The 22,805-nt window shown below is 38.2% G+C and overlaps 2 protein-coding genes across 6 annotated transcripts in view; both read left to right on the forward strand.

The window, feature by feature from the left end:
* LOC138698673 (zinc finger protein 271-like) overlaps nt 1-4,389 on the forward strand; it is a 46,444-nt gene extending 42,055 nt beyond the window's left edge. For all 5 annotated transcript variants that reach the window (XM_069824835.1, XM_069824834.1, XM_069824833.1 and 2 more), the window contains one exon: nt 1,427-4,389. In XM_069824835.1, the coding sequence (XP_069680936.1) occupies nt 1,427-2,447 (1,021 nt within the window). In that variant the 3' untranslated portion in view covers nt 2,448-4,389. The remainder of the gene's footprint in view (nt 1-1,426) is intronic.
* Nucleotides 3,918-22,094, forward strand: LOC138698988 (zinc finger protein 891-like). The gene is made up of 5 exons (XM_069825176.1): nt 3,918-3,990; nt 11,286-11,379; nt 12,010-12,163; nt 15,465-15,547; nt 21,055-22,094. The coding sequence occupies exons 1-5, from the start codon at nt 3,918-3,920 to the stop codon at nt 21,839-21,841; spliced, it is 1,191 nt and encodes a 396-aa protein (XP_069681277.1). The 3' UTR covers nt 21,842-22,094.
* Nucleotides 22,095-22,805: the final 711 nt, after the last annotated feature.

Raw genomic sequence — 22,805 nt, forward strand, 5'->3', positions numbered from 1 at the left:
CATATTCATTCGTCATAATTAGTAGTAGTTTTTTACAGTTAATATTTTTATGTTTCGTATCATTATCTTTGATTAGTGTAACATGTAGCTAATTGGTGATCTATGCAATGGATGGGGAAAGGAACTGGCCACCCTACCCCGTTATCTCCGGGCCTAGAGTGACGCCTTACTGGTAGCACGAGGTTCAGACCTGTCTTTGGACAGTTGAGTAAACAACAACATATTGTCTAATGAACTCTTTTTTGTTTAGTTGCTATAAAATAAGGCTAATTATTGTAAAGTGTAAACCATTTTGGCCTATATAGCTTATTTTTTAATATATTAAAATACTGTTTAATACCATCCATACAGTAATGGTTTTTCATGCATTGTAGGGTTCCATACAAATTTTACGGAACAGAAGGTTTAGTCCTGCTGCACCAACAAAAGTGCTCCTTTGTTTAACTCGCCTTAACTTGGAAACCAGTAAAGATTTTGAGTAGGGACCACTAATTCCCATTCTTTCTCAACATTTCTTTCACTTTGAACTCCAACTTTTGAAGGTGTAAATGTCTGTTCTGAACAGATCTCATTGAATTTACAATTCATGTTGAGAAATAGTCAACTAAGCCTCTTGTTAATAATATATATCGAATATAATTAATTATTTATTCCGTCTTATGGCTTAAGCATTCATTACATATGGAAGAAAACACTGATGTGTTACATCTTATTTAGTCTTAATACTAACGTTTTCGCCCTTTGTAGGGCATCTTCAGGTACGAGATATAACAGATATCCATCTAAAATCAATTACAAAAACTTTGCTTTACATTTGGAAATGACATACGGTAACTAGAGTAAAAATATGACATAGTGACAATATTAATCATCCAAAACAACATTAAAAGATCATGAAGTAATACTGAATACGTGATGTTGGCACACAAAGTAGATCTAAATACATTGGTGTCCTAAATATATTGTACTGTTGCCAATAACTTGTTGAAAGTGAATAGAAAGGCTTACAGAGAGTCTAAATCAATATGCTGATCATAGTAAAATCAATAAATTACTAGAAATATTAAAAAAAACTGATATTATTAAATGTAGAGTCGTAAAAGAAAATATCAACACATTGAAGTTAATATTTTTTTCTCACTTTCAAAAAAGATTTCGAATTGTTTTTCTATGTTTTTTTTTTTTTTTTTTTTCTAGACATTGAGCTATCAACTATTATTATTATAAAAAAAATAATAAATTGCAGTGCAATTGATTATCATAGGAGCTACAACGTAATATGTTTAAGGAAGTGATAAATATCGTATATGCCACATGCTTCTTAGCGCTCCTGTAATCGAGGTGACGTCATTGTACGGAACTCATCCAGCATTTGCCGTCACCATTGCTGTGGTGTGTGAGGTAAACGACAAGTGTCTGTCGGCAGGGTGGAGAGTGACGACACCGAAGATCACAAGGGTGGGCAGCTGCGGCAGATGTTGACAGGAGCAGACGATGCCGGCCTCTTTCCCATCATGCACCTCGCGGGCATGGGCAGCTCATCGCAGCAGACCTTCCTCAACATGGCGGAGCTGAGGAACAAGTTCTTCCCGCTGATGGCCCAGCTGCAGCCGCCGCCCGGGGCGGAGATGTTCCGCTGCGACTCTTGCGGCAAGGCGTTCCCAAAGCGCATCGGCCTGATCAGGCACATCCGCAACCACCGGGAGAACGCGTACAAGTGCGAGCTGTGCCCCAAGTCCTTCTCGCGCAGGGACCACCTGGAGACGCACCGGCGCATCCACACGGGCGAGAAGCCCTTCGCCTGCCACATATGCAGCAAGCGCTTCGCTCAGAGGGCCTCGCAGCTGAACCACATCCTGACGCACACGGGCGGCAAGTCGTACGAGTGCGTCATCTGCAACAAGAAGTTCTCGCGGCGGGACACGCTGCAGCTGCACTACAGGGTGCACACCAAGGAGAAGCCCCACAAGTGCGACGTGTGTGGCAAGGCCTTCCTGCGCAACGAGAACCTGACCGTGCACAAGCGCGTGCACTCGGGGGAGAAGCCCTACGAGTGCGACGTGTGCAAGGAGCGCTACTCCCTGCGCTCCACCCTCAAGAAGCACTACCGGATTCACACCGGCGAACGACCTTACAAGTGCGACCTGTGCGAGAAGGACTTCCGGCAGTGTGTGAGTCTGGTGAGGCATAAACGCACCCACCACGCCGCCTCCGCGGCCCAGAAAGCGCCCGAGAATAACTCTAAGTCGGAGCTCTTGCGCCCCAGCAAAATGGACATCCTGAACTCGCTGTCTCTGCATGCCGGCAACAGGGACATCCTCAACTCCCTGCTGCTGCACCCCGCCAGTGCAGACTCGTTGAACTCTATGTCCTCTTTTTTGGACAAGGCAGCGGAAATCCGGAACTTTGTGCCTAGTAAGGTAACAGAAATCCTCGGTCCTGAATGAATTTATTTACGTTCAGAAACCCTTTGCGGTAGAATTTCATACATAACCACCATTATAGTGGGATCTCCGGGACAACGCCTCTCTCAGTTCCTCTGAATGTTAACAAAACACAGTGTACGACAGTCCAGCATGCGTCAGTTTCCTCCTCATATGACAGCCAGGGTTCAAATCCGGCTGCAGATATTTTCACCTCGTCGTAACTTTCCCAAACTGGGTGCTGAGTTTTTCCCCTGAAACAAAAGACAGCCTAATTACAGTGCTGATTATACTGCGTGTTCAGTTCAAAGTGTGTCATGGCTCGCTGTATGCCGTCATGTGGCTAGCCGATGACCCTAGAGTGAATTTTCTTCCTACACTTCCGCAAAGGCGTATTACCTATGTGTCAGAGAAGTTGCATAGCAAGTACGGCGTTCATTCTGAAGAGTACTTACCTATACATACTGTAACGCCAGTAGTGGTAGGAATGTGAACCGTTTGGAAACACGTACTGAAGTGAGTTTTTTCTTACTGTCGGGATATGGGGAGAGGTTAAGACGATTACTTACGTATTTGTTGACATTAACTTGGACGGTCAACATGGACACGGAGCATTTGATTTGTGTTGTGGAATGTTGCCGTACGCAACCGATGATAACAAATACCCTGCGTACGACTTGCCCGCGCAAAACACAGTTCGAAAGAGGTTATGGTAGCACACAGACCGTACAGACTGCCATCTGTTGCTACGACGTTCAAGTTATACCGTACACGTTCTCAAGTTCAGATTGAACGCCTTGATTAATAGGCAACTTCTCTGACATAAAACCTGAAACTCGCTTCAAATCGCTAACTCACAACAGTGACGTCACAGTCTAGTATATACAGTCGCGAAGCTCAATACGTAGTAAATATGCAAATATTAGATAGTTGCTCACCACTATAATCGCTAATATCGCCTCATTACAGGCAATGCAAAATAGAACCGTCACAGTCTATTGTTTCTAGCACCCTCAAAACTCAAGCTTCATGACTGTATATAGTAGACTGTGGTGACGTCATGACACACTTTGAAATGAACACCCAGTATTGCCTCTTTGTAATTGGCCCCCCCCCCCCCCCAGCATATCAGTGACACCTAGGATCATTATTGGTGCCAATACTTCAGTTTTGGGGAACATACAGGTGGAAATGCCTTGGTGGTGATATGATAGCCCCAGAAGAGCCCTCAAATTTGGGTGGGGAGACTGCTAAATTTCCTAATTTAATTTCTTTTTTGTATTCTGAAACAGATATTAGTCTGCAAAACATAAGAAAAAGGCTGCTTGTGTTAGCATGTCAAAAGGTTCAAATATAACACGGGATAGGAACCGAAATTTCCATTGTGCCATGGCAAATGTCTTGCGTGATGTTTTTCATCATCAGTTACAAAGATTAAGCCCATTGATAATCCACCATGCACTCAATCTGCGGCCCTAACGGCCCTAACAGCCCATGAAGGGCCAAGGCCGACCAGCTGGATCCACGTATCTCAGCAGAGGTGAACGATCATCCAACCAGAACGGAGGTATCATATGATTAGCATGATGATTCCCCCCCCCCCCAGCTGTTGTAGATGGTTTCGAAACCGGATTTCGCTACCTATCATACCTCTCAAAATTCATCTCAATGTTGGGTGGGCACCGGTCCCATACACTGGTCGAAATTCCTTCCCCTTCTTATTCCATAACGAGAGATCAGGCATGATGCCAACTCACAGCACTGTGGTGCAGAAAGATCCTTAAATATAAAGAAGTATAATAAATAATTGGTTTTGGAGTGTTCTGAAGCAAGTTATATATACTTCCAAACATAGCCATCTTCAGAAAATAAATTACGGCTCACAATATCTTCTTAAAACTAATGTAACTCTAGCCAATAATAAAAGTACTGGACAAAATAAAAGTAACTTATTTGTGATTAAAAATTTTATCGTTCTCTTTAAGAATAAAAAAAAACATGCTGTCACAACCTGTGTCTGATCCTGTTACATATAATTTAAATCTAGTAGGACCCGCAGACTGGATCTTTGAAGAAATCTACTTTTTAAATGCTTAGAGAAATGTCGAAAATAGACGTATTAAATTCCAGCAAATCTAAGAAATTTAACTTGTTTGCAATGTATGAAGTAATTCGATAACACAGTACAGAATTAAAGTTTAGTTGATATCAGACCGTATTATGAAGATACCATGCTATTACAGTGTGTACGAGAAAACAAATTTGTTGTTTGCCTTTTATGATGTACCAAAGTACATATTATGATATTTCCGTGCAGAAATTCTGTGTCATCATGATGAGTGGAACAGAGAAAAATTCTCTCTGGCACCGGGATTTGAACCCGGGTTTTCAGCTCTATGTGCTGACGCTCTATCCACTAAGCCACACCTGATTCCCATCCCGATGTTGGATTGAATCCTCTCAGTTTAAGTTTCACCTTCTTTCAGTTTATTTATACATACTTTAACATCTTAGGTTATCACGTGTTTAGGATCTTTGGGCATATCAGTAGGCCGTGAACTATTGTGATTGTTGTCATTTGTTATAAATAGTAAGTATTCATTTTTAATCCTTCTGATCATATTATTACTCATTAAATTATATGTTTTGACTTTATCTCAGAAACAGATGAACCGAATTATTATTATTATTATTATTATTATTATTATTATTATTATTATTATTATTTGTAGGTGGATGATATTATGTTATTAGTTCACGATAAGTCCTAATTAGTTTGGTTCATTTATCATGTGCAAACTGTTTCAAATGCTGTTTTTATTAATATTGGATATTTTATTTACACTACAATCCTATTAATTGATTTCTTCAGTAGGTTATCCGTCTAAGTCAATCTGCTGTTCGAGCTAGTTACAAAATTGCTTTAATGAGGAACATCTTATAGCCTTCACTGGAAGACAGTTTGTGAAGGAATGTTTACTTGTGGCAAGGCTTTAAATAAATGCTATTTTAGACAAGGAAAAGAGAATCTTTATATGTGCTCCAGAACTTGATTCGTAATTGTAGTAACAATAATAATAGTAATAATAATATTAATAATCTACAAGAAATTTCTACAAAATAATTATTCGTAAGAGCGCAAATAGCCATAGATGCTGACGCGCCCTTTTTAAACCCCACTAACTAATTATTCGTGGTCTCAAATGTATGCACTGTAGAGATGATTGTGTAATTACACAAAAAATATGTAATAAAATGCCACCAGGACTATTACTACTTTAATGATAACAACAATAAGGTGATACTAATACTAATAATATGCAAAAATCAGTTTGATTGCCAGCGTCATGTTTTGTAAGTATGTCAAATTACGACACAGATCATTCTTCTGCTGTCTGAAGCACATGGCATCAGCAGAGCATGTAATCTGTATTTCTTAGTGCTTCCAGCTGATGACTCCTGTATTAACATGATTTAGCTCCTCAAAAAAACAAAGAAAACAGCATACCACAGACTTGCTTTGTGTGGTGGCTGAAGTACATGCTAGACAGTTGCCATGGTAATATAAACAGAAGAAGTACAAGCTATGGACACCTTCATAGGGACTGTCAGAGACGTTCTGAGTACAGTTTATTTATTGGTATTAGGAAACCAGCCATATCGACGTAGCATTGAAGCACCGACAATTGTGCTATTCAACCATGATGAAGTCGTATGCACCCATACACTGAACAATGTTAATGTAAGACAATGAATTAGTGTAGTGCAGCAGTATTGTAAATTGGTTGGATACAAAAATGCTGGAAAATGAATTATACAGATCGTATTTCAAGTCCAGCAGTTTTATATCTGAAATAAAGGTTTAAGAAACAAAAAAAAAAAGGTGTTTTTTGTCACTGGTTATTAAGGATGTGATCTTGTGGTGGCTATTTTACTTTTACCTCTGTTTCAGTGCTTATTTCATCAGGATTTCGGTGAAAATCTCATGCAAATGTGAAGGTTTGGGTTCATATTTCGTGAAAATATCAGAATATAGCATACAAAATTAATATTAAATATGTAGAAATGCACTTGCTAACTTTGTTACAAATTTTCTGTCACTTTCAATACCGGTACTATGAACATTAAATTACATAAATAAAATTTTTCAAGTGTAGGCTTACTTCCAAACATATGATGAAAGAGTGATGGAACGGAGAAAAATTCTCTCCGGCGCCGGGATTTGAACCCGGGTTTTCAGCTCTACGTGCTGATGCTTTATCCACTAAGCCACGCCGGATACAACCCCGACGCCGGTTAGAATCGTCTCAGATTAAGCTCCATCTCTTGGGTTCCCTCTAGTGGCCGCCCTCTGCACTACGTCATAGATGTCTATGAGCGCAGGACCGAAGTCCATACATGTGTTGAGGTGCACTCGGATGAGTGACTGGTTGGCCAGGATCCGACGGTATGGCGCCGTCTTAAATCACAAAGTGATTTATTACGCATATCATATATATTTTGATGTACCGAAGTACATATGATGTTTCCATGCAGATATTCTGCGTCATCATATGATGAAAGAGTGATGGAACGGAGAAAAATTCTCTCCGGCGCCAGGATTTGAACCCGGGTTTTCAGCTCTACGTGCTGATGCTTTATCCACTAAGCCACGCCGGATACAACCCCAACGCCGGTTAGAATCGTCTCAGATTAAGCTCCATCTCTTGGGTTCCCTCTAGTGGCCGCCCTCTGCACTACGTCATAGATGTCTATGAGCGCAGGACCGAAGTCCATACATGTGTTGAGGTGCACTCGAATGAGTGACTGGTTGGCCGGGATCCGACGGTATGGCGCCGTCTTATATCACAAAGTGATTTATTATGCATATCATATATATTTTGATGTACCGAAGTACATATGATATTTCCATGCAGATATTCTGCGTCATCATATGATGAAAGAGTGATGGAACGGAGAAAAATTCTCTCCGGCGCCGGGATTTGAACCCGGGTTTTCAGCTCTACGTGCTGATGCTTTATCCACTAAGCCACGCCGGATATATATAAAATATATTCCAAACATAGCTTAACATCAGTTAACATATTTAGTAAAAGTAATGAGAAGTACTCTGACCAATCCACAAAATGGGGAGAGTTCAATCTGAAGATGAAATTTGATAAAATTTAAAGTTTCATAAATATAAATACAGGGTAATGGTAAGATATGTAATTTTTTGAAGAATGGTCTGCAGCTGGTAGTTTGAGATATTTTAACTATGGCTCTAATAGCTCGTAGTTTAAATATTTGGATTGCATTAGGTGAGTTACCCCAAAAGATTATACCATACGTTAAGATAGAGTGAAAGCATGCAAAGTACAATGTGCGAGCAGATTCAATAGATGATGCTCTTATTAGTAATTGAAAGGCAAAGCAAATTTTACTTAATTTCTTCCCTAGTTCCTGAAGGTGTACGGACCATTTTAAATGTTCATGTAGCTATATACCAAGAAATTTTGTATTGTTAGAATATTGAATTGTTTCATTTTGATACTCTATGATCGGCCACTCAGAATTATTGTTTTGTGAATGATGAAAAGAAATGGCTATGGTTTTCGACTTATTGATTACAAGTCTATTTTTCTCAAACCATTCTACTAGTTGATTTATTGTCTTTTCTATAAGAAAAGGCATCGTATTGACATCTTTTCCTGATAAAAAAAAACATAGTATATTGGTGCAAGTTATATTGGCTATCATTTTATTCCCAACAACAGTTGCGCAACGATTAGAGATTTGATTGGTGCAAGGTATATTGGCTATGATGGATAAGTTGTATTCCCAGCAACACTTGCGGAGTGATTATGAATTTGAATGGTGCAAGATATGTTGGCTACATTTTATTCCCAGCAAGACTTGTGCGGCGATTACAAGGTTGATTGGTGCAAGCTATGTTGGCCACATTTTATTCCCAGCAACTTTTGCGTGGTAATTACAAATTTGATTGGTTCAAGGAATATCGGCTACGATGGATAAATTGTATTCCCAGCAACACTTGCGCGGCGATTACAAATTTGATTGGTGCAAGCTATATTGGCTACATTTAATTACCAGCAACTCTAGCGCAGCGATTACAAAACTTGCGCAACGGTTGCAAATTTTATTGGTGCAAGGTAGGTTGGCTACGCTCTATTCCCAGCAACTGAGCAACACTTGTGTGGCGATTACAATGTCAATGGTACAAGATATGTTGGGAACGATTTATTTCCAGCAAGACTTATGGGGCGATTACAAATTTCTTTTTATCTTCTAATTGTGTTATTGGCATCAGTAAGATAGATACTACAGGTTAACAAGGACATTGATATCGGGTCTCGAGGGGCTATATGACTTCCGAATATAAAGCCCGGTTCAGACAGTGCGTGTTTCTGTGATGGATTCCAAGGTGGCTGCGCGGATGGGTCGCCTGCGTGGTCACTCACCGTTAATAATGCGCTCTGCTGGCTCTGTGGATGGCTAGCTTGCTGGATTTCGAGGGTAGGTTCCTTACTATTTTTCCTGCGTGCTGCTGTGCTGGTTCAGTGTTACCAAAATAGTTGTTCTCCAACTAAATCTTTTTTTTTTTTGTGTATTTTTTACTTTCTAAGGATAGAATAATCAAATATAGAACTTTAGTTGTTTTAAACGTCTTGTTTAATTGCTTTGTTGCAACATTTACTATTGTTAATGTAGAATTTTAGTTTTTTTCCACTTATGGTTAGTTTCTTATTTATCATGAGTGTTATCTAGACTGTTCTGGGACCTTGGGAGCGAGAAAACAACAGTGTGGATCAACCTCGGGAAGGTTGCAGAAGCTACTATTTTAAGGGGAGAGAATGGTATTTTTTATGAAAAATTACTAAATTAAAAAAAAAAATTCTTTAAAATACTCTGTGATATGTGTGGATCGCCATTTTTAAACTTCCTACATTATGGATTTTTAAATCACTCGCCCACTTTTATTGTTGTTTCCGGTAAATCAAATTTTCAAAAAATTGTTTTTTTTTTTCTTTTTTTCTTTAAAATACCCTTTGATATGTGTGGAATACATTGCATAACATTTTGTGGGTACTTGTGCCCTTATCGGACGTTGAGACGTCATTTTTAAACTTCCTGCGCTATGGATTTTTAAATCACACGCCCGCTTTTATCGGTTTCCAGTAACTTCATTTTTTTTTTGCTACATTGCCAGACAAAATGAATATAATTTCTAAACTATTAAAGATACATGCATGATATTTAGAACACACATTCTATAGACTATTAGGAAACTTTTCTCTGTAACAGAATTTTGTTAATTGATTTCATTTTAAAAATACGTGCGTTTGTTTCCAAGAAAGGAAATCAGAAAATTGTTATTAAATTTTAATTGTTTATTTTACCAACGTAGGGACTAATATCAAAATTCTGTTACAGACAGTTTGTAGAACATACTTTTGCAAATACATTGCAAAAACAGTTTGAATCTATCTTTAAAAACGGTTTAGATGTATCGGTTTTAGTACAGTCCTGTATTGGGTATATATTTTTTTTTTCAAATTTGGGCCCCCAAATAATTTTTTTTCTTCAAAATATTTTTATTTGGTTGAGTTGCCACAGCTATGAGCTCTCTACATACAAAAAATTAATAATTTACATCAAATAGGAAAAAAGTTTTGAAAAATACCATCCTCTCCCCTTAAGAGGGCAAATCGAAAATTTTGATTATGAATTCCTACGGTTGGACCAAAGATCAAGCCAGAACTTTAATTGAGGCGTACAGAGAAGAAACATGTTTATATGCTATACAAACAGCATTGTTAAGACATATTGGCTCGTATTTCTACGCAGTAACCATTTTCGGCTCCACATTCTGAACTGGGATCCAACCAAAGAGTTTATAATACTACAAACTCTTTGGATCCAGCATGCAAGGCAGCTCGCTCCGTGTGAACGAAAACCATCACCGTAGCCACCACGGCACCCAGCCTGCTAGCCACTTTGGAATCCCTTCACAGAAACACGCACCGTCTGAACCAAAGACGTTGAACCAGGCTTAAGTGATAATATCTTCTCAGTTCTCAAGGAAGCTGTGATTACAGATCAGGGATGGAAGATATGTTATCATGGCTTTCTTGATGCATTGGATCTCGTGTTAATATGCAAATTCCAAATAGGACTTCGACTGACTGAACATCGAATCGAAATATGTAAATTAACATTTTACTTTTCTGTAGGAAACATCTGACACAGGATAGGGACCGGTAGCGGGCTTATGTGAGGGCGGCAATGAATATGCGGGTTCCTTAAAAGCCATTTGTAAGTAAGTAGGGAATATAATTGCATGCATTTCACATTTCCACACTCGCATGTGTGTTGTGTGCAGTTGCCCTGTGCTCTACGGCGTCTGCTCTGCGACCGGAGCGTGGAAAAATAACTATATTAGCGAGTGACATAATCATGAAATGTTAACACCATATAAACGCTTTTGTTTATAAGGTATATATACATTCTTTCAAGTAGAAAACGAAAATTACAGTGCGTGTAGTCTTCTTTGAGCTTCTATCGATTATTGAAGTATTAAGATTAAAATAATTAACCCCAGATTTTAAGTTCCACTTTTTATTGGTATTCTTAGTAGGAGAGAGTTACGTGACGCATACCCGAAAAGTTCTTGTATAATTTTGCCTTACGGTTGGGAAAAACCTCTGAGAAAAACCCAATCAGGTAATCAGTCCAAGCGGGAATCGAACCCACGCACCAGCGCAAATTCGGATCAGCAGGCAAATGCGTTACCGCCTGAACTACGCCGGTGGCCAACAGGTATTAGTAATGTCTTGTGTTCATTTGATTCTGCCCTTTCAGTTGTGATGGATGTCATCAAGATGGAACCTGACGTCGATCCCCTGGCTATACAGTCTAGTAATGATACAGAGAGTGAAGAGAGAAAGCCTCTACTGCAAGTAAGTTGGAAGACATTTGAAAAAAATTACCCACGTCATAGTCATTAACTTTTAAATAAACGAAAAAAAAAAAAAAAAACACTTTTTGGATTAATCGTTATCTGTGAGACGAAATGATAATAGTGTTATGCAGGACAGCAATTGAAGTCAGTGTAAGCTCCTGTTTGTCACCTCTTCACATAATACGTTGAGTTGATGCATAAAACTCTAGTGCTGAATCTGTGGGCCGAGAAGGCCTCACCCCCAGCCTTCGTGTTTCTTGTGCACTGCTGTGTTTCTAATTTTTGTTACATGTCAAAGGATTAACAAAATGAGAGCAGACTCAGAAATCAATGATATGAGGGTTACCAACTCTCCCGTATTTGCCCCTAATTTTTAACAGTCTCCCGACTCCCATATCATTCTTCTCTTTGAACATTTTTTCTCCCATATTTTTGCATAATGTAAAAATTTTTAATTCTAAACATTTGATTTCGCAGTTTTTGGAAATATGTTTTAATACTGATAAATCTTTGACGACAAGTTTTCGTGTAAAATATTGAATTGGAAAAACGATTTTGATCGTTTACAAGCAACTTAACACATGAAATTCATTACTAACAATGATAAATATCATATTTATGAAGTCTGTATGTTACGCAGGAAGGGAATTTATTGACTTCACACGTGGCTTGGATCAAGGAGGAGTGTGTGGACCCCAGCTGTGAACCGACATTGAACATAAAACATGAGGAAACTCCTGTGCCGATTACAGTTCCCGTGGTGAAGTGTGAAGCTGAGGTAAATAGTTGACAGTGCTGGGTGTAAGCTCTCATTATGTTTTCTTGTGTGGAACTTCACTCTGTTGTATGATAAAGCCTTTTATGCTCGACCATGCCGAAATGTAATTATACACCTGGTAGCAGCCCTTTAATGGACCTCATTAAAGTACACCTATTCATTAAAGTTCAGGTGTTCCACCAATCAGAAAACACCATTGTAGCAATACGAAAGCGCAAGTATCGATTATTCTCGGATATGCAATCGAAAGACAACTAGCGAAACGTCACGGACGCTGGAAATCCAATACTGTCGCAGAAGGTTATGTTCCGTTACTATAATAATGAGCGTTAATTGTAAATAATATTAAAATAAATTCAATTTGTCATCTCGTTTTTCAATTTCTAAATCAATTTCAAGGTTATATCAAGATTAATGTTCATTTTACTCTCTAGATTAAATCAAGGTCAATGACATTTGTTCCTCGGAAAAAATCAGTACTTTCGCATCTGCGCACATCTCACAATTTACGAGGTATTGCACAAGGTCAGTTCCACTCCTCGGTCAGATAAGAATAACATGAATACTTATGAATAATTTCAAGTTAGAAATATGGTCGAGCATAAAAAGTCGTATGAAACTTGCCAGTAATGGTAATTAAGACGCTCGTTTGAAAATTATGAAACGAGTGCAAGCGAGTTTCATAAACATACTCGCGTCTTAATTACTACCATTATAGGCTCGTTGCATAATGTACTATTGTACATCAGTACATTATTAACGAAACTTTCCTCGGATTTTCAGTCCCCTAAAATCCAGTCATAATATATTCTTGACAAGTAGTCTTTGAGGTTCACTGCAGGCAAATGGTTGAATTGAGAACGATTAAAACATCAGAGATACAAGGGAAGAGTTAGGCAACTTGAGGAAATAGTAACTTCATGCTTTCTTTGTAGAAATGTTCCTCTTTCACTACTTCTTTAGAAACGTCGACAGTGACAACATTATAGCTGATGTGATCTAAATTAAAGTGGGAATGGCGAACCACACACCATATTAATGTTTCAATCCACTATAATTATTTTAAAATGATAGGCATACATCAGCCTAGCGATCTAAGTTGGAAGACTCAGGTAACACACACTTGCAAAAAAAATATTTCCTATACTTCACTCTTTACTTCATATGAAAGAATTTCTACCACTTAGTCTAAAAAAGAATCTAATTCAGATGCTTGTAATGCCCCATTTTGATTATTGCGATTCCTTGCTAACTAATGTAAGTTCACTCTTAGCTGAGAGACTACAACGTGTTCATAATGTGTGCATACGATTCATCTGCAATACTCGCAAATTTGACCATATAACATCTTCCCTCCAGTTACTTTCATGGGTGCGTCTGAAGGAACGAAGAACAATACATTCACTGTCTCTTCTGTTTAGAATCATGCATACTTCTACTCCGAATTATCTGTTATCGCGCTTTCAATTTCTTACAACTCTTCGAAACCGACATCAAGCACTTCTTTCTATCCCTCATCATAGATCGTCATTATACTCATCCTCCTATACTGTAAAAGCACCTTGCCTCTGGAATTCGTTACCTAATGACGTCCGTGACTGTCGGACTTTATCACAATTCAAAATTAAATTGGAAAATTTTGTCTTATTTCATGGTTTTTAGGTATTGCTGGAACTGTTGATTTGTGTTCTTTTACTCTAGATTAAAATTGCAAGTTTCTTGTTTATGTTAGTTAATTAGTTAGGATATAATTAATTACTATACTTAATCACTTCTTTTAAAGTTTGTGTGACTGGACTCTGTGTATATTTTTGTGTGGCTTTACTTTGTTTATAATGTGATTTTTCTTTTTATTTATGTTATTGTATTTGTATTTCTGGTGGTGTGGAAGAGAAGGCCTGATGGCCTTAACTATATGAGAATAAGTAAATAAATAAATATGTGGAGCTAATATTGTTGTGACAATTTTGATTACATTAGTTTCTTAATCAGTATGAATATTATGGTAAAAGTGATGTAACACTGGCGTTGTTTTGAAGTCAGTATTGCCACAGCCATCAAAGGTTACACGATTTGATACGTCGATGGCTAATTTGCAATACATGTGCAGCTCTGCAGTGGAGCCTGCTTCGACCTTAATATGAAGTTCTAATACAGTTTTTTGTAACACCATCATCACCAGACTCAAAGCTGCATTCAGTCACTTGATGTTCGAATCACAGTGACTATAATCTTATCGCTGTAAGAAAAATCCTAATGTAAACAATAGCACGTGACTGAAGTGAGGCTTCATTGGCCGCTGTTTGGCGCCATAGATTCTCAGTACGTGTTCCCGCCTACTGTTGTACATTCTGTTTCATGTTAAACATTTCCCGTTACTCGTCAAGTAGGCCTAACCTCACTACTATGCATTCGTTTGCTTAGAAAACATTTACTTTATAATTACTGTAATTAAATTATTTTAAACTTAGGTATAAGGTCAATCGCTGCCGGACAAAGGAGTTATTCTTTCCAAATCGGAGCCGTCAGAACTGTGGTCGGCAGGATTTATGACGAGCCTGTCCACAACAGCGTCAGTTATCTCTTCCAGCTGGAACATGCAGTCTGACTTGCTCTGAATAGATAATGTTGGTTTCAACTCAACTTATTATATACATTTAAGACTATTCGTTTTTATCAGCTTTTCAGAGGGTTTGCACTCTTATGATTAATAACCACACACACCGAGGATGCAGAAGTCATACTTCAGTACCACGTGCTTACGTGAACAACTACGAGCTCTAGTGACGCCAGCTTGTTACAAGAACAGACTACCTCGGTATTACTGTTGGTATTCATCCGCGTTCAAAGCACATAACAAAATATAAATGTATCTTTTCTTTTACATAGCGTTTTACATATTAGTGAAGTTATATGTTTCATCATATTTAGCAACTAGAATTCAATGTTTTATTTTGAAATAATACAAAATTGTGGTTTCCCAATACGAACTATATTTTCCTGCGTTGTGTGAGTGTTTCGACTGGGAGCCAATCACGGGTATGACAGCAATGTGCTTATGTTTACATTAGGATTTTTCTTACAGCGAAAACATTATAAGTAGCAAGCATTAATTTTGTAACTTAACATCGCAGCTTTGCAATATGTTGTGTGTCAGTATTGATTGCATAATGAATGGAGATTATTGGCAATGACATTCTTTTTATATGTTCTTACGAAATGACAAGTGATCTGAATTGGCAGACGGTCTCATGCATTTCCATCTGCTGTTCTTGTTACTCTGTTAATGTATTATTTCCAGGAAGATCTGTGTGGCACGGTTGCAGTGAAGCAGGAGTTGAAGCTGGAGGTAACAGCAGAGGATGATGAAGTCTTGCCTCACAGGTGAGTCTTTGCTTTGTACTCTGTTAAATGACGACGTAGGACACAAATTTCTAACGTTCAGTTATTTTTGTATAGAATTAGACTTTCAGCTTTGCCTAGCAGGTTTTGGAGCTTTCGTCATTAGAATCATATATGTTACGATCTGTAATTGTTTTGGCACTATGCTGATCTACCGCTAAAAATTGGACTTTTTTTTTCATTGATTATGGAACACATAAGTTAGTGATGTGCTTTTCCCTTGGCACTGCTTTGTCTGGTTTACTAACACGCAAAATGACGTTAATAAAATTACTTTCAGTTGATAGTTTTCGCCCGTGCTTGATTGTCATTGGTCTGTCTCATGTTGTAGTTCTATTTTTTGCACTTAGCTAAAAACTGGGACCTGACTAAAGGTAAGCATAATAGTCGAAACAGACTCTTTTACTGGAACCTATAGGTCATATATGGCAAAGGTATTAAATCTGGACAAATAATTAAGTCAAATTCACAACAACTCATTACCACTTTAAATCTGGTGGCAGTATTAGTACATAATACGAAATATTTATTTTCAGTCAATGACTTTCCTTTCTATATATGTGAGGTGCAAGTCCTTACATTACATAATTTTAATATTGTATGAACGTTTTCGTCGGTTTCATACCAACATCATCAGATACAACATTTTATACAGCAATATCATCTCTAATAAGTACATATGTCTCTGCAAACCAAAATACAATATATATGGGCTATTCCATCTCACATCGACCGAAATATAGAGAAAATTGACCTTGCAATTTTTAAATACAATGAAACTTTTTCTGTCCGTAGACAACTGTGATACAATGTTTCGTGCAAAGTTTGAGGCATCAGAACTTAATAGTGTTTAAATTAATAATATTTAAATTTATCGTATTTTCACAAAATTAGCAACTTTAAACTGTTGTGGCTCCGAAACCCTTTCACCCAATCATCAAAATCATGGTTTATTTTGATGCTGAGAAGTTAAAGTTTATATTGACATGTAAACAGTTTTTCTTACTCTTTATGGAAATGGAGAAATTTAGATTTTTCTTCATTAAGACGCCTTTGGCAACGAAAAAATATTTTAAAATATATAGTTAGATTCCGCATTGAAAGTACAAATAAACACATATTTTTTACTGGTGGCACGTTGATAAGAAAGTATTGAAAATATCAAATAAAGAAAATAAATAGTACGCGTGTGAACTAACCAGCTGACTGCGAGACGGGAGGTAGTCCAGACAAGCAAGGCCAGGAGACAAACACGTGATTTGTCGTCTAGCAGTCATGACTGGGCTAGCTTTATCACAAGTTTTCATAAACACAGGAGTAAAATGACGCCCAACGCTCGCTTATCTACAGCTCTCGGCCACTGCGCCGTTCAAGTCTAGGCATGTGAAAATAATTTATTTAATACTCTCGAAACTTATTGCTGTACCACTAAGCAAACAATGCCGAATCCCTCTTAATAATGCAAGGTTTTTTCTCAATATTTTTTTAAATTTTAAAAATGATCAAAAAGCCTAAAAACAAGTAAAATCAGATTATCTGTCTGTCTCTGTACAATAAAAATAAGGATTACTTCTTATCATAACCTACCAAATGTCAGCTTCAAAATGAGCTCTCGTTCAATGTTCTGCAGTAAATGGTTCCAGAGTTCTGAGTGCTGAAAGAGGCTTGTTTTTATAAAATACGCTAAATTTCTCGAGGTTTTTTACTGATCGATTTCATATGGAATAGCCCATATAATGAGCATACAACATGATAAAAACATGATAAAAATAACGTAATTTAGGACATCAATATATCTCTTTTCTTGTGTGACTACACCCTACTGTCAATTGATTAAAAAGCACACGTGTGATACATGTACATATATAAAATTGCAGGTCTTCACTGATAAAATTATAAAAATAAAATCTATATACTATATTATGTGAAGAGATGCATTACAGTCTTTGATCTATACTATCTGATTTGTTTGTGCCCATGTTCTTGTTTTCTCATTACTGCACGCCTTTGCAAAGTATTAGTACACCTGGCATTTAAATCCCCAAGAATCTCGTGGTGATACTAGTATTCCTAAGTGCATGTTCAAATTTGCGAGAAAACCAGCTATAATATTCATATGAATTCTCAACCATTCGACACTGTTTCATCCAGTATTCGTATTAAAATGAATAGATGTTCCTATATCTCAGCATCGCACCTCTGAAAATGTTTCATAGAGGGCCATTTGAAAGTGCTGTCACAGGGTTATGCTGCATATTTAAATACCTTCAGACTTAAAGCGTTGTTCTTGGTCCAATGCCTAGGCATTTGACAGTGGCCCGCGGTTACAGAGGTTGACAGTTCTGCATGAAAAATAGTGTATTTAGCAAATGCAAGCTGTTTATTGCATTTAAATCAGATAACGCGTGTAATTACAGCCCCTTCTCGAAGTTGACTGTGCACCCGAAATTGTACTCCAGCCATCCGTGCGCTACACCTCTCCCACCTGGTACAACTAGTCACGTAGTGGAGATGTGCCCCACATGCTTTTCTAGTTTTTTAAGTCAAATTAACTAAATCCTTCACTCCGGTGTTTGTCCATGTATTTTCTCCTCTAAACAGAATACACGGGTGGGGAGAAAGCATTTTCATGAGCGCAGCAAAAAACCAATCGTTTCCATTACACATTTCGGTATTAAAATGACTAGTAGGCTACATGATTTCCTCGACTTTTTCCAGAAATTTCAGTATTTAAGTTTTCTGTAGGATGTCCTAATTTCTTAAGTTAACGTGCAATTTCTCTTTTAATTTCGAAAAGGGTTGGTCGATTAGGTTCTCATTTCAATCATTTTTAATATAAAACATTTCCTTAAACACACTGACTAATCACATCACAAAACCCACAGTACTATAACACACTGGAACTGTAATGATATACAGTAGTCCAGAAGCCTGTGTGTTCTAACGCAGGTCATAAAGAGATGGGGGTGTTGACTGTTCTTTTGTATATTCGGAGAGAGCTGCTTTGGCTGCAGCTCTAATGCAGTCTTATGGGACGGTGAAGAAAACCAGTTTTCTGCTGCCGACTACCCTATGTTGAGCTCCAGGACTGCCGATCACAGATCCGAAAAGTACACTACAGCTAAAATTCTCGAGCAGTTCAAGGCTCCTACAGACAGTAAAATCTCGAATCGAAGGAGAATGAATTGGAAAAATAAATGAAACAATGAACTAGCTTACATAAAAGCACGTTTAACATGTTTAATTTTTTCAAGTCCATTTAAATCGCAGCTCTGCAATTCTTAGTGTAGAGCCGCCCCTGCAACAAAGCCATTCGCTGTCTTGCATTCCAATATTTTTGTATGATGTCATCTTGTAGCAATGCTGTGCATCTTTTGATGTGATCCATGTTCAACTCTTCATTTGCATCACGCAATACACAGACGGATCTATGCGAAATCCCTATTCTGTGCAGGTGGCTTGCCAATCAATCATGACCTGTTATCAGCCTGAACATCGCAACAGCAGGTTTACGTAGCCCTTGGGGGATTATCTAGGAGTTGCTGAAAGTGTTAAGCATGGAATGTTAATTATAAGTAGGGACCGGATTTTTATGTAATTACATATTATATTCCTTTGAACCTAACCGTATATAAATAACAAATCTTTGCGAATCTTGTAATTACCATTAATATATTAAAATTTGATACTACATATTTTTACATATTTATCCCACATTACATTTTGTGACAGCGACGTGAGATTCGAACTCACGACCAGCGTCCCGCGAGAGAGAGCCTATCGCGCGGGCTTCATGAAGCATGAGGGACGGCGCGACGAGGGGAAAGGGAAAGGCCCACGCGACAAGGGGAGAGTGCACGCGCAACTGCTGCATGCGGAGTAAGGGGGAATGGACCTTCTCGACCCTTCCAGAAAATGCGTCGAAGTGGAGATATCCAGATAATTCTCTACACACCTGTAGAAGGTTCTCGCAACTATGATTTTGCTATAAAAGAGCAGGCGCCAGCGAACTAGAGCAGAGTTTTCAGTTATTCCGTCAGTGAGTAAGCCAGAGCAAGCAAGCCAGAGTTCGACTCGAGTGTGCGTCCGCATCTGCGTCAGCATCCGAAGGCCTGAGTTCGAGTGCAGTGGACCGCAGTTGGAGGGACCTGAGTTCGAGTGCAGTGGACCGCAGTTGGAGAGACCCGAGTTCGAGTACAGTGAACTGTCTCTGAAGGTCTGTGGTTCGAGATACTGTGAACTCGAGTGACTGAGATAGAAGAACTGTGAACTGAGAACTGGTAGTTCTGATTTGTAAATAGTGCTTGTAAATATTAGTTAAGATTAACAGTTCATTGTTGTGCGTAATAATCCAAGTAAACTGTCATTGTCGTCGGTGGAGTGCTATAACGAATACTTTGTTGAGTGAAGATCCAATTGTTGACGAGAGCGTTTAAGGTGAATTGTAGAAAGGAATTATTGTTGTGACGAATAAATTACATTGTTGTTACAATAAAATTCACAATATTATGGCTTGATATTACATAAATCTACATATTTAGGGGTTTTATTCATTTTTACTTCTTTAAAAGAAAAAGAAAACTGCTGCTGGGGAAGTTTACAATTTGAAGTAAGCCTTTTTACCTACCTGAGAAAAGATATATTTCGGGACGAAACATAACATCTTAGTTCCAGGAAGTAAAAGAGGCACTCATCCCTTACCGCCCACTTTAAATATGAGTGAACAAAAGGCAACCTTTCTCATACAACTACTTTGTATTATAAAAATCAAGAAGGGAATAATCTCATACGCATAAGCGGACGACATAGTAGTAGGGTCTAAAGACCTTACAAAGTTACAAGAAACAATAAAGATCATAGTAAAATGGTGCAATAGAAACAAATTTGATATAAATGTGAACAAGACAGAAATGATGATACTCAGGAACGGCGGAAGAGCACCAGAAACAGTAGAAATCGTCATGAAGATAAGAAAATAAAAAATTGTACCAGACTACAAATATCTAGGCTTAACAATGCAAACCAGCGCAGATATTGATATTAAATATTTTCATGATTTTACATATTTTGGTACATATTCAGCTTATTTTTCTTACATAAATATGTACATATTTCACACCTTAATATTACATAAAAATCCGGTCCCTAAGTATGTTACATTGTTGATTGCTTCATTCCGTTTTCTCAGTTGGTTTTGGTTTTCAGGTTATGTAATTACCTTCAGTTTGTGCATTGTGTGTCTTGGCAGATATCACTTATCATAGAAGTTGTGGACTACAGATATTTTGAACCGATATTTTTTCATCTTTTCCTGGTATTCATTCTCTGTTACTGGAAATTGAGTACAGAAAAAGGGCGCATCTAAACAGGGAAATTCTTATTCTTACTGCATGAAGATAATTTCTTGGACAATAGTTTGTTGATGTCGATATTTCTTTATTGCAATGAGTAAGTTTGTCATGTAGTTTTGAGAAACCTTTTCTTCACAGCATCGCAGTTGCCAGTGACAACGGAGTGCCAGTTGAAAGAACATCACAGCGGCATAGTTCAAGCTTGGAGGAGCGTAAGTCCAGTCAGAGTCCTGAACACCGCCCCTCAGGGAAGCTTGCCCGTGAGTGCCAGATGCACAAGACATTTTCTAAACCAAAGAATAATTTGAAGACGAACTCTTGCTCTCAGACTGGAACCAAATCCTTGAAGTGCAGTGTTTGTGGTAGGACTCTCTCGAACTCCTATACTCTGAGACAGCATTTGGTCACCCATACACGCGAGAGGCCATTTAAATGCGAGTTCTGCGGGAAGTGTTACACGCAGATGGGGAACCTCAGAAGACATGAACGGAACCACACGGACAAGAAACTGCACAGATGCAATGTTTGCGACAAGTACTTGTCAACGTCACAGACTCTGAAGTTGCATGTACTGTCCCACCTGAGTGAGAAACTGTTCAAGTGTCCTATGTGTGATAAGTCTATGGCTTCGCCCAAAAGTTTCAGGATCCATGTGCGCCTGCACACAGGCCAGAATACTCACAATTGCGACATTTGTGGTAAGCGATTCGCAGACTCCGGCAACCTCGAAATTCACAGACGGAAGCACACGGGGGAGAAACCCTTGAAATGCGATGTTTGTGGGAAACTTTTCAGATATCGGAATTCCCTTCGTTATCATTTGCAAACTCATGGAGCAGAGGCGGTGTCTGGCCATGATTTGAAGAATGAAACTTCTTTGAAATGTTACATGGACCGAAACAGTGTGCACAAACCCTCGGACTAATTAGTTTCTGTCCGGGATTACAGCAGAATTGCAGCAGTTAGATATTTATCCAAAGATTAGAAATGTAGAATTCGTGTGGAAAGAATTTTTTATTGTGTGAACAGAAATAATATGTACAAGACACAATCAAGACTAAGCTGGATCAGTTAATTTTATAGATTGTGATATAACATTGTGTTCATATTTTATACTTCTTGGCTGCCATGAAGTAGCTAACAATGCTAAATTTAAATGCAGGGAATATGAAGACTTATATGAAAATATATATAAAATATCAGATCACAAACATCCTTACAATCCCAACCATGCTCACAATAACAATACGAACAGCATAACAGGTTTTCCCCAACTGTAAAGCTAATGTCAGGTAATGTGACGAATTCGCAACCTCATGTCTCCAGATACCATCTTGGTATGAGCAATTTCAATGCTAAACAACCTAGTAGTTGATACAACATCGTTAAATAACGAAGTAAAAAAGAATAGTAGTAAGTACAACTTCTAAATATGTGGCTACCAAGTAGGGCATCAGACATGTTACCAACCTTTGTAACTGACAGTGTTGTAGAAATACGGCAAATAAACTTGGAAAGTGTAATATTAAGGAAATGCACTTTATATTATTCGAATTACTTCATTACATACAGTATATGCTTGGAAATAATAGGTATAGTTAATGGAAAGTTATTGAATATCACAGGTAGTTTTTCGAACACTTATCCTTGAGTGAGGGTCCTCAGATACAAAATCAGGAACTTTTATAATCTTCTTACATCTCATGATGAAAGAGTAATGGAACGGAGAAAAATTCTCTCTGGCGCCGGGATTTGAACCCGGGTTTTCAGCTCTACGTGCCGATGCTTTATCCACTAAGCCACACCGGATACCCACCCTGGTGTCGGACAGAATCGTCTCAGATTAAGTCCAACTCTCGGGTTCCCTCTAGTGGCCACCCTCTGCACTA

This window comes from Periplaneta americana, chromosome 4, assembly GCF_040183065.1.
Source record: "Periplaneta americana isolate PAMFEO1 chromosome 4, P.americana_PAMFEO1_priV1, whole genome shotgun sequence".
NCBI classification, from domain to species: domain Eukaryota; kingdom Metazoa; phylum Arthropoda; class Insecta; order Blattodea; family Blattidae; genus Periplaneta; species Periplaneta americana.

What these genes read in the sequence shown, in the direction of transcription:
- LOC138698988 (XM_069825176.1), top strand. Translation starts at nt 3,918, where the DNA reads ATGAAGGGCCAAGGCCGACCAGCTGGATCCACGTATCTCAGCAGAGGT. An exon ending in ATCATCCAACCAGAACGGAG is followed by an intron (nt 3,991 to 11,285) that starts GTATCATATGAT and finishes CTGCCCTTTCAG; the next exon opens with TTGTGATGGATGTCATCAAG. An exon ending in TGGTGAAGTGTGAAGCTGAG is followed by an intron (nt 12,164 to 15,464) that starts GTAAATAGTTGA and finishes TATTATTTCCAG; the next exon opens with GAAGATCTGTGTGGCACGGT.